The sequence below is a fragment of the Rhyacophila brunnea genome, unplaced genomic scaffold (assembly GCF_057557595.1).
Source record: "Rhyacophila brunnea isolate RB1 unplaced genomic scaffold, BYU_Rbru_1.0 scaffold_23, whole genome shotgun sequence".
In the NCBI taxonomy this organism is placed as follows: domain Eukaryota; kingdom Metazoa; phylum Arthropoda; class Insecta; order Trichoptera; family Rhyacophilidae; genus Rhyacophila; species Rhyacophila brunnea.
In genome coordinates this window covers 2,902,464-2,919,370 of record NW_028232893.1, presented here as the reverse complement: position 1 = coordinate 2,919,370, position 16,907 = coordinate 2,902,464, and the positions used below count along the sequence as shown (strand labels likewise).

General features: G+C 37.5%; 1 protein-coding gene across 3 annotated transcripts in view; it reads right to left on the bottom strand.

Moving 5' to 3' along the window:
- Positions 1-1,262: 1,262 nt before the first annotated feature.
- Mhcl (Myosin heavy chain-like) overlaps positions 1,263-16,907 on the bottom strand; it is a 477,652-nt gene continuing 462,007 nt past the window's right edge. For all 3 annotated transcript variants that reach the window (XM_085950232.1, XM_085950231.1, XM_085950233.1), the window contains 11 exons: positions 15,805-16,065; positions 12,347-12,625; positions 11,617-11,802; positions 11,090-11,219; positions 9,675-9,927; positions 9,309-9,507; positions 6,835-7,025; positions 5,424-5,609; positions 4,676-4,876; positions 4,192-4,293; positions 1,263-1,582 (listed from right to left, as the gene is read on the bottom strand). In XM_085950232.1, coding sequence (XP_085806358.1) covers positions 1,504-1,582; positions 4,192-4,293; positions 4,676-4,876; positions 5,424-5,609; positions 6,835-7,025; positions 9,309-9,507; positions 9,675-9,927; positions 11,090-11,219; positions 11,617-11,802; positions 12,347-12,625; positions 15,805-16,065 — 2,067 coding nt within the window. In that variant the 3' untranslated portion in view covers positions 1,263-1,503. The remainder of the gene's footprint in view (positions 1,583-4,191; positions 4,294-4,675; positions 4,877-5,423; positions 5,610-6,834; positions 7,026-9,308; positions 9,508-9,674; positions 9,928-11,089; positions 11,220-11,616; positions 11,803-12,346; positions 12,626-15,804; positions 16,066-16,907) is intronic.

Below are 16,907 nucleotides of genomic sequence, written 5' to 3'. Positions count from 1 at the left end.
GGTTGTTGTGTGTTTCTCGTACATTTAAAAAAAAAATTTGCTTGTGGAAAATGGAAAAATGGAAAATGGAGAAAATTGAGTTTAGAGCTGTTAATAAACATTTTAATATAAAAGGGTTAACAGCAAAGGAAATAAAAAATGAGTTGGATTTAGTTCACGGCATATCTGCTCCTTCACTTACAACTATTTATAACTGGTTAAATGAATTTAAACGTGGTCGTACATCAACAAAGGATGAACCACGCTCAGGACGTCCTGTAGAGGTGACTACACCAGAAATGATCAATAAAATCCACGATATGGTGTTAAGTGACCGAAGATTAAAGTTGAGTGAGATAATTGAGGTTACAGGGATCTCAAAAGGTAGCGTCATTTCTATTTTACATGACAAATTGGGCATGAAAAATATTTCTGCAAGATGGGTGCCGCGTTTGCTCACAGTCGACAATAAACGCAGTAGGGTGGTGGCCTCTAAAGCCCTGTTGTCGCTCATGCAACGCAATCCGGATGAATTTTTTCGTCGCTTTGTAACTGTAGATGAAACATGGATACACCACTATACTCCCGAGACGAAAGAACAGTGAAAGCAGTGGATTGCGAAGGCAAACCATGTCCAAAGACGGCGAAAACCGTAAAATCAGCTGGTAAGGTTATGGCTACTGTATTTTGGGATGCACGTGAAATTATTTTCGTTGACTATTTGGAAAAAGGAAAAACAATAACAGGGGATTATTATGCATCTTTATTGGACCAGCTAAAAAACAAAATTGAAGAAAAACGGCCTCATTTAAACAGGAAAAAAATCCTCTTTCATCAGGACAATGCCCGTGTTCACACATGTTTACGATCAATGGCTAAAATTGAAGAATTGAAGTTCGAATTGGTCGACCACCCACCGTATTCGCCAGATTTAGCCCCCAGTGACTTTTTCCTTTTCCCAAACTTAAAAAAATGGCTAAGTGGACAACGTTTTTTTCAAATGAAGAAGTCATCGATCGGACAAATGCTTATTTTGAGGACCTTCCGAAAACTTATTTTTCTGACGGTTTAAAAAAAATTGAGAAACGTCTAACCAAGTGTATTGAGCTCCAAGGAAATTATGTTGAGAAATAAAAAAAAATACAAAAATAAAACCTTTTTTAATGCTTTTTTCTAAGGAATTATTGACCCACCCTCGTATATACCCATTGTTATGTACTACAAGGTTATGGCAATATGGCGTGTGGCGTTGTCTTGCCTGTCGAATAGACTGCAGTAATTTATGAACATTCAAAAGTGTTAAGATATTTACTTTGAATTGTTTAATGTAAAGCTAATACATAAATTTCGGTCAAAAAGCTTGCGATAGTCTTTGTTCATAAAACTACATCATTCCAAAACATTTAAGTTGGTTCGTTCAATAAATATCAACGTATTTTGCTCAATGTCGCCATTGAAAAAACAGTTGAGGGTAGATTTTGAGGGTGATTGTCTACATTTCAGTTTTTAACTCTCATTGTGTTTTCACGTCAACGAATCCTTGGAGGGACTCGAATGCTTGGCTGAGCTGGCACTGGACCTACTCTGTCTTCCCTCGGCAGCTCTGAAAAAAAAGAATAAAACGAAATTACTGACCCCGTGGTTTGCAATAAAAATCCAAGGCACATATAACAACAAGTACAACATATCCAAAAGTTGCCTTTCCCCATCAGTGGCGAAGTGTGGGGGTAGGCTGTTAAGATCCGCCATAAATAGTGCACATTAAACTTTTTCAGACAGACATATTTATTTTCATTGAAATAACACTACAATTTACAGATAGTGTTGGTTAGTTTTTAAAATTCAATTAAACTCTGAGAAAACCAAGCCATAATAGATAATAGTCAAAAATATACTTGTCTTGCCATAAAATATCTAAAACTATGCAATTAAATCATACATAACTTTGAATATTTTATAGATAGAATAATATTTTTTATTTATTATAGTTTGGTTAGGCAGGGCTTAATGAATTTAAAAAAATGAATCAACAATATGTGTAATATTATGTATTCTTAATCCAACGAAAACAAATAAGTATGAATAAAAATGTGGGCAAAATTTTGTTGTATCGCCCAAAATAGACCAAAACTATTATGGTTTCGTTTTGGTAGGGTTTAATTGATTTTTAAAAACCAACTAACACCATCTGCAAATTGCAGTCTTAGTTTAAGGGGGGACATGCTCGTCGAAGGTCAAAATTGAGTTTTTATTGTATTTTCAAACCATGATCCTGGACACTCCTTAAACGTTGTATATGATCTATTTATATAATTTTGAAGCCTTATTATCCTTTATAGTTATTTTAAACATTTGATGACTGCATGAAGTATGTTTGTTACATAAAATAGTATTCTTTTAAACCTCTTGCTCTAATGTTTTAGAATATAGTCATATTTCAGTACATAACTGTGCAGTGGTGTTAAGATTTTTTACATTTATTAATTTTTAAACGCATTTATATAACCATTAGCATAATTTATTACGAGATAATTTTTGTAAAATATTCACGATAAAAAATTATATTGATAATCTCTGTGATCCCAAATTTGACAAGAATTAGGCATTTTATTATTCAAAAAATCGGCAAGATTAACACATTTGAAGATGATTCTAAAGATATTTATTATAAGCTATGTCTTTGACCATTCAAGTGTGATAAACATCTTATGAATAATGATTGCTTTATAATAATTATTGACCTAAGAATAAGGTAGTGTTTTTTTGAAATACGCCATTTCTTTTGTCATTCCCCAGTGATTAAGCTACAACATAGGGCCGTAGCCATAAATTGACAAACTATAATTGAAGTAAGGAGTAAAATGATATTGACGCGCGTGTTTGAACATGTACCGTTTAAAAAAAAATAAAAAAAAATTCGGTTAGGTACATGTTCAAACACGCGCGTTAAGATAATTTTACTCCCTACTTTAATTATAGTTTGTCATTTTATGGCTACGGCCGTATGTTGTAGCTTAACCACTAGGGAATGACAAAAGAAATGGCGTATTTCAAAAAAACACTACCTTATTCTTAGGTCAATAATTATTATAAAGCAATCATTATTCATAAGATTTTTATCACACTTGAATGGTCAAAGACATAGCTTATAATAAATATCTTTAGAATCATCTTCAAATGTGTTAATCTTGCCGATTTTTTGAATAATAAAATGCCTAATTCTTGTCAAATTTGGGATCACAGAGATTATCAAAATAATTTTTTATCGTGAATATTTTACAAAAATTATCTCGTAATAAATTATACTAATGGTTTTATAAATGCGTTTAAAAATTAATAAATGTAAAAAATCTTAACACCACTGCACAGTTATGTACCGAAATATGACTATATTCTAAAACATTAGAGCGAGAGGTTTAAAAGAATACTATTTTATGTAACAAAAATACTTCATGCAGTCATCAAATGTTTAAAATAACTATAAAGGATAATAAGGCTTCAAAATTATATAAATAGATTATCTACAACGTTTAAGGAGTGTCCAGGATCATGGTTTGAAAATACAATAAAAACTCAATTTTGACCTTCGACGAGCATGTCCCCCCTTAATAAAAACAAATACGTATGACTAACAAAGTTTAGTGTGCATTATTTATGGTGGATCTTAACAGCCTACCTCCACCCTTTGCCACTGTACCCCATACTGTTCACTAAACCTCTTTTTATTTAACGTTAACACTGCGTTTGTTACGTACAAATGTCCAACCGCATCGAGTCTATATTGCAATGAGCATTTAAATGGGCATAGCAGACCTGGGGGCATTCAGGACTTTACAGTTTCCGAACGTGGACACTGTGGAACACATGATGGGGTGTCGGCTCGTTGCATTTAGTTGCACCATCGATGATATGTTCAAAGCCGACGATGCGACCATCACAGAAGCCAAAGCGCGGTTAGATTAGGTTGGGTAAGAGTCTAGGCGTATTTCTCATACGAAACAAACATAGACCCCTCTAAACCAACCCGTACTCTGTCTTAATTGAGTGTATCACGAGGTCCCACGTTTAGACGTGAAGCATCAGCAGTTTTTTTACGCCTAGGTATGTCTCAGGAGCAAATACCCAAGACTGAGGGTCGCCATACACTCAAGTGTGCTTTAACTGAGTTAATCTCTCGTACAGACACGACAGAAGAAGAAGAGGTGTACATACTTTGTTGTGTGGGATCCCGCACCGTTGCTGGCAGCAGGAGTCACCTTGTGATTGGCCAGGAAAGTCTCGATCGATTCGTCTGAGCTGTAGCTCTCGTTCTCACTGCAATTTTAATAAACACTCGTATTTTCACACATTATAGAAAAAAAAGTTTACACGCGGCAGAAGTGAAACTTTTAATTTTCTTCTCCATTTTTATAATCTTTGCCAGTATCATCGGTGTCAACTTTACATGGATTTCTTGTTATCACTTCAAACCAATAAGCTATTTTTTTTTATTCTACGAATAATTAACAAGATTTAAGAATGTAACATTCTGTTATTGAATATAATAGGTATATAATTTGAAAACACTTCTGAGAAATATATAACCGCACGAATTTTTTTTTTTTTTTGAAAAATCCCATCATCATTTCCACTAGGTTCTAACAGACATACAAAAAACTTTTAGTCATATAGTTTAGAAAATAAAAAATGCACAAACCTGTCACTCTCGTTGTCGGGGCTGAGCTCATCCGCGATGGCCTGCTGCAGGAGAGCGATACGAGTGCGGGCGTCTCTCAACTCTTGACGAGCCGCCACCGCCTCTGCTCTCTCGCTCTCGGCCCTAGCTTCCGCCTCGCTGCGAGCTCTGTTGCCCTCCTCCGTCTTTGCTGACAGCATCGACAGCTCTTCTCGGAGCTCCCTAAAAAAGGCATCAAAGAATTCACATTAATAAATTGTGTCACTAAATACCACACAGTAACAAGGACGATTCATGTATCATCTAAATATTGTTTATATCTTGGATATATCTGCACATGTTCTGCTGAATCCGTGAAAATGCGTAAGGGAGTGTTTTCCAGGGTCCAACCCGAATTTGTGATTCAAGATAAAGGTACAATGTGATATACAAGCTTTACCGTAAGTTTGCCTGCGCAAACCGGATTGTATCGGGAAGCCCGTGTGTATGGACGGGAAAACTGTAGCTCGCGCAAACCGAAAAGCGCTGTAAAAGTGTTCCGTATTTTTTGCACAAACTATACCGCACAGGCAAATCGCTGCCGTCAAGTCGGCGCTATATAATGTGTACTGGTTTATTTTAAATTTATAAAGATACCTTTCTAACTCGACTTTGGCATACAAGCAAGTCTTAAAAGTGCGCTTTTGTGCAAGCGCATACCTCAGAAGGAATCTGCATTAGTCCCTTCCTAATAAAATCAATAAGCCTACAGCAGAAATAGAAGACCAACCTGACAGTCCTCAGGGCCTTCCTGAGCTCTTCAGCGGCTTGTAATTCGCGAGCGTGGGCGGCCTGTGCGGCTGCTGCACCCGTGGTGGCCGCCTCTCTAGCCCTCGCCGCCTGTGCCTCTAGACGGGTTCTAGCTGTCTGCTCCAGTTCCAACCGCGCCTCCAGCTCTTTGCTCTTCAATTCTAATCTATAAATACAAATGTAAATAAACAAATATATAAATAAGTTGTCTAAATAAACAAATATATTAATAAGTTGTCAGATATCATGAAAACCAAAGAGTTTGGACTAAGATTTAATAGTAATTATAGTACATTTTTAGTAGGGTTGAGTTGTGATAACTTACTTATTCTGTGTTGATAAAGGTACTGAATAAATAGTTTACAAATAAAATACAAATGGCGGCCTACTTTTACTCAATACGGTTTGGCAGTGGTGAGCGAAGGGTGGAGGTAGGCTGTGGAGATACAATATAAATAGTGAACAGTAAACTTTGTCAGTCAAACGTAGTTATACCCCGTTTACACGTGCATAGATTTACTGTGCACAGTACGAAAATGTATGGGGAAACATGTATTATCCAGCAGTTGGCATGATTGCGTGCATGAATCAAACAAGTTCGGAAGCTTCCGAATTGTGATGATTTTTTACGGGCAAGTAAGATCTGCGCCTGCGCAACAGAACGATAATGGCGAACATGCGGTAAAAAAAACGAACTACTCATTTGAGGTTAACCGATTTTCAATACGTCCTATCAAATAGTGGTAAAATGACGACATCGCCTCTCGCTTACTCTGGAAGAATGAGATTGGAGAGACAGTCAGCACTTTTGCATGTAAACAGTTATTGTCAAAATAAGCACTTTTGCCGACAGTAATTCCATGCATGTGTAAAGGCGCTATTATTTTCATTGAACTAAGACTACAACGCGTAGATAATGTTTGTCGGTTTTTAAAATTCAATTAAACCCTGCCTAATCCAAGCCATAGTAGATAATAGTCAAAAAATATTCATTATTTATTTAATATAATATTTAAATATTTTATAGATAGAAGAATATTTTTCTTAATCTAATATCTATTACGGTTTGCAGAGGTAAGGTTTAATTGAATTTTAAAAACTAACCAATACCATCTGCAATTTTTGATTCTTAGGTTTAATGAAAAGAAATAAGTATGACTGACAAAGTTTAATTTGCACTATTTTTGTCGGATCTCCACAGCCCTACCTCCAACATTCAGCACTGTGGTTTGAGCAACAAGGTGATAAATCCGGTGGTTCATAATGATATTTTCATGAGACAAGAATAAGTCTACGAAATGAGACAGCATCTCGAGTCAAATGTGGCATTCATACATATTACACTTGAGACGGAATAACACAGGAGTAGAAAAGACATGAATATAACTCACTTGTCATGCTGAGCAGCCTGTCCGGCGTTGAGGGTCAGGTCAGCGGCTGCCAACCTTGCGGTGAGCTCCGCCGCCCTCTCCCTGGCCTGACGCGCCTCTTCCTCCGCTGCCGTAGCGCGCGCAGATGCCTCTCGGCACGCGCGCTGCTCTTCAGCCAAGGATTGTACGCACGCTCGGTATTTCTTCATCACCTATGTGGAAAAAGACATTATCTTACAAGACTGCGTAAACTCTATTCTACTCTCTTCACCATCCATATCGATAATTGCCACTTTCCAATTTGGTACTCCGAATATACGGCAGTTATTGATAGCTCTACCTAGTCAGCGATTTTTTGACCTTCCTTCTTCTGCTGGATTGTTCGACACAAGGCCTGAACAAAAACGAACCATAAGTGCGAGTGAGTAAGCATTCGGCACACTTATATCTCTGCACTATTTCTTTTTCTTCTTTCGACCATGTCCGATCCTAGTAGGATCATATGGGCCTCCACAGAGTGGAGGTTTGTATTACCAGATTTTTATTTTTACGAGAAATGGATGTCAGCCACTTCCTCAACCTATTAGGTCCATACTCTGACTCATACACAAATTGAAAAACAATATGTGTACTTGTCAGACCCAGGATTCGAACCTGGGACCCTCGACTCAATAGGCCGGCGTTTAAGCCACGCGGCCATCGTGAATACATAGAATAGATAGAATTTCTACATCTGAATTAAATATTTTTTGTAAACGTCGCCGATAAATATGGATTTGACTGATTACATTCGTTTAATAACTGCCAGCATGACGTATTGCTGAAATTTATTGTTTTTGTGTTAAGTGTAATATTGTTTTTAGTTATTTTAGTAGAACATATTGTTAACTACGTTGTGTTTAAATTTGGTAGCCGTACTGAGAAGCAACACGATGGTATCATAGTTAAGTTGATAATAATAAAATCAAGGTTATACTGTCCGTTATATGCAAGAAATACGGCTTCATTTTGCCGAGCAACAGGCGCTCTCTATATGTCATTACTCTGAGGTTCGAGATTATTCTTTTTGCTAGTTCATTGCCATTTATATGGTGCATCATTATCGAATGCCTGCTCTTCGAAGACCCATTCATAGAATCTGCGACGCTGCCTATGGTCCGTTGTCTTTATAGGTGAAGGTCTTCACCCAAAATTCGTCATAAAGAGCCTTAATCTACAAACCGGCTAATTCCACTTGGGCAAATTGTTCAGGAAGGAAAAACAACTTAATAATTTAACTATCAAGTGGAATTTAACAATTTCAAAAACACACTTGGAAATCATTTTTTTTTACAAATAAGCTGCACTATGAATTAATACACTATTTTAGCTTCCCTTTTATATATAAAGAGTGGAGTTATTTCATTTACAATATTAGAAATTTGGCACCTGCAGTTAGTTGTTTTGTGTGAAGAACGATAACGCATTTATTTATATGTTTAGGAGTTTAAAATTTTGTGTGAGAATAGAAAACATGCTAAATAACAAAATGCCATCAAAATATCATTTTTGGTCAAGAGTGCAGTTAGCTGGTTTGCGGATAAAGCAATCGATATTATTGTGATCTTCTTAAAATCGACATTTCTGGCTCTTCAGCTACAGTTTCACATACAGCACCAATGTTTTCTCGTGAACGGGCTGGTTGAATGTGTACAGGTGTCAGGCGATCCAAAACACTACCAGTTTCATCAGATTGTTTCAATCAGCTTGCGAATACAGCCTTCTTTTGTGCGATAATTTCTACCGAATGATGACCTTCATTTTCGCATTATGACCGATGAAGATATGCCATTTTCGTAGTATGATTGTATGATTTTTGACTGTGAAATTCGTACCCCAAGTTGGATAACCCTATACTAGACTATTAAGTAGATTATGACATTTATGTATTTGGCACATCATATGGTATTGAACAAGATTGCTAACGGCCAAGGCATAGAGCGCATTTGGCACCAGTGGGTCTATTCTATGCTTATCGACCGCTAAAGTGATAAAGTGAAAAATATTATCAAACTTAGGGTAGGTTTGTATCAAAATATTAGCACTTATTGTAACAATTACACGAAGCCGGTTTTTATTGTTGCAATAAGTGCTATATTTTAACAGCACCTATCTTGCTGCTGTTAAAATATCGCACTTATTGCAACAATAAAAACCGGCTTCGTGTAATTGTTACAATAAGTGCTAATATTTTGATACAAACCTACCCTAAGTTTGATACTATTTATCAATTTAGTGTTCGATAAGTATAGAATAGACCCACTGGAATAGTATCTTCAAAAGTGACCTGACCAAAAACCTAATGTTCAACCTATAATTGGCATCAGTGCTTATGTATGCATATGAAGCATGCACCCTCAATGTAACAGAAATCAAAAAATAATTTGGAACCGGTGGACTTATCGTTACATCCATTTTTGATAAAATTGGAATAAATATGTTGGTTGTAACAATACCTCAGCTGCTTCCTCTTCAGCTTCCTCTAGCTGTGCTTTAGCCGCAGTTCCTTCTCTTTGTGCGTTCGCCGCTCTCGCTTCGGCCTCCCGCCGCGCCCTGCCGGCCTCCTCTGCAGCGGCCACTGCCTCTGCACACTCCGACATGGCCACCTGACGCCCTTTCACCGCGGCCCGCAGAGAAGTCTCCGCATCATCCAATCTAGAAGATAAAATATATTTTAATGTAAAAACTGGGAACTGTACTGATGAAACTCGGATTATAAGTTCTTGTCTGAGGCCCAATGTAAGTCCAACACTGACTGGACACAATTCTTAAATTCAGAAACTTTATGAGTTTCAAAATATCAATAAAAAATAAACACTTACTTGTCCCTAAGTTGCCTGAGCTGTGCCTTGGCACCGGAATCTTTTTCCCTGGTCTCCAAGACCTCCCTGGCGTCTCTTGCTAGTGCTCTCGCTCTCCGTAAGTCTCTCTTGGCTCTCTGTTCTCTGCCGTCTCGCTCTGCTGCTTCTGCACGCGCACTCTCTTCAAGCGACGTCAGACGGCGTTCCAGCTCATGACGTTCACGCAGGAGTAATGTTCTCTCGCTGTGTTCAGTTTCCAGTTGGGACTCGAGACCTGTAATAGAATAAAATTAATTAACCGCCGAATAGGTTGATAAATTGGGTTAGGCTTATTTCACCTAGTATTATGTTAGGTGTTGTTAGGCTATTTGTAAATACTGAGCCACAATTTAATATTTTTCTGTTTCAAGCATAAATTTATGAATTCAACATTATTTTTTTTACCATCATATTGTATTTTTAAATCGTTACATCATATTGACAAGCTAATCAACATTTAATTGCAATGAAAACAATCAAAGTAAACATCGCGCCCTTATTATAAATATCGATGACATTTTAATTTATCAGTTTCTGTAAGTCATTCAGTTTTTGAATTTACATCAAATCATTACGGTATATTGTGTGAATTTACATATAATATGTAAGCATTTCATGTAAGATTTTGCGTGTCCGGAAACTTGTACGTATGCAGTTCGCCGTATCACACTTCACCGTGAAATGTTGTATCGAAAATATATGGCTGTAAATTAAAGACCGTCCAACCTCTTTGGGTCGTATAGTACTGACATAAAATTCATGTCTAAATAAAACACGGTTCTTGTCAGTTTACAGGAAGCCAGCGGCAAACAAATTTTGAAAATAGCCGATATACCAGATTATTTGTTAGGTTAGGAATTCATTCTTGAATTCATGAATTTTGTCAAAATCAGCTATGAAAATTGTATTAAGGTTCAAATTGAATGCAATAAAATTGGAGACCGTATAGTATACGGTCATCTCTTTCCGATAAAAAAGCTCATGGCGAACTGTACCACGGTAAAATGTTTTATGTATAATTTACATGTACCTAACCTAGATTTTAACCATATGTGGATAGATATGGAAAGAGAGCTTGCGATCTGAATGGATTATAGCTGTAGCAATCTTCTATCCAGTGTGAAACGTCTGGGACTAAATTGGTGCATTCAGCTAAATCTATACGCTGTCTGCTCAACGCTTGTATGCTGATTGTGTTCCTTTTTAGTAGCGAGTCATGGCACTATACTTAAAACTCGGAAGCAACTTTATGCTAAGTTTCAAGAACAGAAGACTTCCGGTGAATACATGCCATGTGACGAAAGAAAGTTACAAGGAGATAAGAAAGCAGACCATGCAGCTTCTTTATACATGTTGAAGATATCCACAATCCAAAAATTCGGTATTACTAAACTAACCTTTAAGTTTCTTAGCAGATTGCGCTCTAACTTCTTCCAGTTCTTCGTCTCTCTGTGCCGCCTCCAGACGAGAAGCTTTGCGCTGCTGTTCCAAAGACATCTCCAGTCGGACTTTGTGACTCTCCAGAAGCTGAGGAAGAATAACACATCAATAATTATGGTTATTTAAATAAATATTATCTCTAATAAGGCGGCTATACGAGGCCGATAGCCAATATTAAAAGGGGAATAGCAAACTTTGGTTATATCTGCGGCAGACTTTCCGATTTTTAAATCATGTAGCCTGCAGGGACAACCTGTAAATATTCGTGGTACATCAGGTCAAATGATAAATGATGTAATAAAGACCCGTCAGGTAGAAAGATAAGAGTGTCACAGTTCTTCCATTGACACAATCCTTGCACGATACTGAATACCGAGGGGAGTGGAACCATGACCAAATCATTCAGGTCTCGGTGTCTTGAAGAATAAATTAATAAACGGATATATTAAGAAGATATTAAAACTAAAAATTTAAGATTTATTACCTGCACTTGACCAGCCATCTCGTCTAATTCTTCCTCCTGATCGTGGCACTTCTTTTCCATCTCGTGTTTGATTCTCTTCAGCGCTCCCACTTCCTCCTCAGTCTTCCCTCCGAACGTCAGGTCATCCAGTTCTCTCTGGGCGGCGGTTAGCTTTTCTTCTTTCATCTCCAGTTCCATTTTGGTATCCTGGAATCATTACAAGCGTGTCAAAAATATTTAGTGAAAGAGGCATTGGAAATAGCTGATGAGGAAATAGTAGATTATTAATACACAAGTTGTGTGCATGTGCCTATTATAGATAAACAAATAAATAGACAGTCTTTTGTCTGGTTCTTATTGTGCATTTGGACCGTGGACCTTGAAATACTAATATTTCTGGGCGCTGCTCCGCCAGGTAAAAGAGGCAGATAAAGAAATCATTGGTTTAAGACTACTAGAATTTTGATTTCTGGCATGTGGAAATCGATGAAGCAAAGAAAACCTACAAGATTATTGTTAAAATAATCAGCTAAATAATTAGTGTAAGAGCATCCGCACACATAGCCACCGAACGCGACCCCATCTCAGCCAATAGAGGACGCGTTCAGCTGTGGTATTATTCTTCAATGGGTTTATCATGCGTAGAATAAATTTCAGGGGGGGGTTGAGACGTTAAAAATATATATTCATTTTTCTAAATATTTATAGCAAGCCCCTCATATTTTAATAATGATATAAAAAGCACACTTACAGCCAAGCTCTGTTCAATAGCGTACTTCTCGGCAAGTAGCAAATCATGCTCCCTGGAAACCCTCTCTCGCGCTTGTCTCTCCCGCCGCGCCTCCTCCTGTAGTTGGTGGTGATCCGAGTCGAAACGGCGCTGCCTCTTCTCCAGGAGTGCCCCTCGAGCACCCTGCTCATCCGCTAAGAGTCGAAGGTCGTTCGCGTCACTTGCAGCCTTCTGCGCCTTGCGCTTCCACTGCGCCGCTACCTGGCGCTGCTCCTCGGCTTCTTCGTACGCGTCCGCTACCTGGAAACCATAACAAATGTACATTTTTATTATGGGACCTAAAACTGTATAATATAGGTAAATTGGTAAAAGTAATCGAATTACTATAATTGCGAAGTAAAGCAATACAAGCGTATCTATATATACAAGGCTGCTATTGGCGGCCATCGAGGGTAGTTTATCATATTTATGTATTGAGGTGTTATGGGTTACATGTAAATTGTACATAAAATATTTCACCGTAGCACAGTTCACCGTGAGCTTTCTATCGTAAAGAGATGATCGTATACTATACGGTCTCCAATTTTATTAGATTCAATATGAACATTAATTCAACTTTCATATCCGATTTTAGCAACTTAAAAACCTAACCAAACCTATAATCCAGTATATCAGCTATTTTCAAAATTTGTTTGCTGCTGGCTTCCTGTAAACTGACAAGAACGGTGTTATATTTAGACATGAATTTTATCTCAGTACTATACGACCCAAAGACGTTGGACGGTCTTTAATATGCGACCATATATTTCCGATACAACATTTCATGGTGAAGTGTCAAACGGCGGCGAACTGCAGATGTACAAATTTCCGGACACGTATAATTGTTACAATAAGTTGCCGTCTAAGCTGTCAAAACTGTCTATCGTGACTCTAAAAGTTAACGTAGCCAAGATAGATGCTGTTAAAACATAGCACTTTTTGACAGTTCAGACGGTTAACTTATTGTAACAATTAACCGCCTCAATACATAAATATGATTAACTACCCTCGATAGCTGCCGCCATATTCTCTGCGTTGGCAGCATTAAAGACATTTTTTGGAAAATAAAATATGTAGTTTTATACCATGAATGCTAGGCGTCTAAGTGTGGCTCTGGCAAATCAATCTTATAGCACGAGCATTAAGGCTATACCTCAGTTGAGGCATTCTCTAAAAAGATCGTAGCTCGGCGATGCGCGGATTGCGGGTCGCGGGTGCAAATGACGCATGCCGAACGAAATATAATTTGTCATATAAATCCAACATGCGTCCATTTAATGTTCCGTTTATTGTTCTATTAGTAACAATAATAATATATACATTGACATGTTTTCTTTTTAAAGTAAATGGGTAATGTTTTTAGTCATCTTTACACGATTTAAGATTTAATACCCCCGTCGCCATCACAAAACAAATTGACGTATTCACACCTCGACGTTCGGTCTCCAAGTGCCAGCGAGTCCAAAATTTCGTCGCGCCTATAGTTGAAAATTATTTGCCGTTTCACTGAAGTATCGCCTTAATCTTTCTACAAATGAATCCGCAATGTGAAATTTTAAACAAATAGATCAGCAATTTTGCTCCCAACCATAGCATGTGGGAATATATTATCAGACTTCTTAAAGGGGAGTGGTTGTCAGCCATTCACCCAACTCATCGGGTCATTGATCTGATAATAGAATCATACAGAACAATCAACATGTAATTTTTGCAAGACGCGAAATCAAACCCACACCCCATGACTTTAGGGCAGTGGCATAGCTAGAAATATTGGCCCACTATGCAAAAATCATGCAAGGCCTCTTCAGTGTTTAGCTTTCCTTGTAATTTTTTCTTTCGGATTTCCATGCGATTTATTTTTAGTCTATTTTTCATGAACAATATATTGTCACTGTTCTGGCAGAAGACACTAATTCGAAAAAATGACATGTGGAGTTAGTTATACTAAAATGTTCCTTATTTCAAACTTTACCGTTTGGAGACCTTCTTAATAAATAAACAGTCTTTATTTAAAAGTCATCCTTTTTACGATTACTTAATAAACTCACATGATAGACCATTTCAAAAATTTCAAAGTCAAATTACTCAAAACTAGTATTCTCCAGTTAGTGTGTTCTGCCAGAACAGAGACGATATTATAAAATGTAAAATTCATTTTCATCAATCGGCCTAAGATTTAGGGGCTTCATGTTCGGTAGTGTCCCAATGCTTTGCACACTCCGCAATGAGTTAGCTACATTGCTGCTGCAGAGAAAGGTGACCTACCAACTACACATGCAAAATGACTTGCTGCTAATTTGCGCCATAGTTATCCGTCTTCAACTCAATTTTCAAGAATTATCAAAGCTCCATCTGAGGGAACACAAAATTAATGGGAAGTGGCTTATCCTACGGGGTGTGGTGGCAGTTATGAAGCAGGGTTCGCTTTATTATTTTAGGCCATAAAATTAAAGGACACAATGCGAGCCGACTGTCCGCAAATATTGAATGGGCGTTATGTTTACGCAATGACATTAATATGGACGAAGCATCTAGAAAATAAAATGACACTCACTTTGTGTCGGGTCTGCCAGATGGCGAAATTCATATTTTAATATCGGTATCCTACGCTCAAATGAACATTCTGCTTGGAAGCGGTCTGGCGACACCGCTGGGTCTGCCCATACAAAATTTCTGACTGTCAGGTTTCGACTCCACCGTTATTATTGTGTTACAAAATGCCAATGTGCCTAGTTAAAAATTGGAAAAAAATTCTACTAAACACTCCAAGAAAGATGGGATATCACTTTGCATGTGTTAGTATTATTTATTATTTATAAAATGCCATTTTAAGATATTGATGAATGTTTATTCAACGCAATTGAATGACAGGAACCATTGGACAGTCAGTCGCCTGTGATTCGCTGGGCTCACTTGCGTCTAATCTCCGAGAAGTCGTAAGTAACCGAGAATCTGTTTCTAACGCAATGAGTCATGACAGTAATATGCCATTACAATAAAGGTTATATTACTATAAATTCTCGAAGCTTGTATCGCATAATGGAAACGGATACGTCAATGGTCACGTGACATCTACCTATACATCTGTGAATGACTTTCATGCACAATTTCTCGTGCGCGCCGGGTATGAAGTGAGTCGTCCATTTAATATGTCATTGTGTTTACGTGACAAACTTTAATACATATTATGAGACAGACATAAATATTGAAAATATTATATTCTTTAACAAGTGTTTAAGTTTATCCCATATTTGTCCACACCCACGATTTATACCCAGTTATAAGCAAGTTGCCATTAATTTTGTGTTCCTTGCTCCGTGAGAATAGCAGGTTTGTTTTCTATATCTAAGATCCATTTAAACTCATTCTCACGCAATTATGACTAAACTGTTATCCACAGTGTGTGTCCAACAAAAATGAGACATCCGACATTAGCTCACCTTCTTCTCGAGTTGTTTCTTCAGTATGACCAGCTGTTCGAGGTCATCTTCGTGCTGTTGCCTCAGCTGTCTTCTGGCAGAGTCCAGTTCTCTCAAAGCGGCCTGAAGTCGGCGCTTGTATCTGGACCCCCCGCCTGATCCCCCGCTCTCCTCAGAGTCTGAGTGGCAGTCCCCTCCGTCTACCCCTCCTGCACCTGCGCCTGGACCCCCGTTGGTGTCAGCTCTGGAATACATGAGCTCAGTCTCCAGTCGCTCTGATGTCTGAAACGATTTAATTTCATATAAATTCCAATTTCAAGTCATAATTTACATATTAATCAAAGCTCTTGTGAAATAAGCAAGGCATGGTATGCCAATTACCATGAGTATCATTCCTAAGTAGAACATATCAACCCCTTTTTTTCGAGGAATGATTGTTAGCAATTCACTCAATAACCCACTAGGTCTTTCCTCAGGATCAAATAAACATGTAAATCAAAATGTGTGACGAGCACTGACATATTCATGGACACAGTATCTGAATAATAAAAGGGCCCTCATACCTCAAATGTCAACGTCTGGTATGTGGTCATACAAATTTTATTCTTTTGTTAACAGATTGATGCGATTGAAAAATGAATTCTACTATGGTACATTGTAATACTGGTCATTATTACAGATCTGCATTTACGTCTTTACAGAATTGCTATTATATTAAGGAACAAATCGAATTCTATTCTATAACCAGCATAATATATCATGGCTGCAATTCCATAGAGCTGTACGTAGTGTAACGGATGAAACTGGAAGTCGGGAGTATAGATTTGTACACGAAAGAGTGGTTCTACCGATCACTGCTAAGACGATTACTGCAAATTTATGACAACGTATTTTACATATCGTCACTGTTCTGGCAGAAGACACTAATTCGAAAAAATGACATATTGAGTTAGTTATACCAATTTGTTCCTTATTTCAAATTTTACCGTCTGGAAACCTTTTTAATAAATAAACAGTCTTTATTTTAAAGTTATCCTTTTTACGATTACTTAATAAACTCACATGATGAACCATTTCAAACATATTAACAACTTCAAAGTCAAATTACTCAAAACTAGTATTCT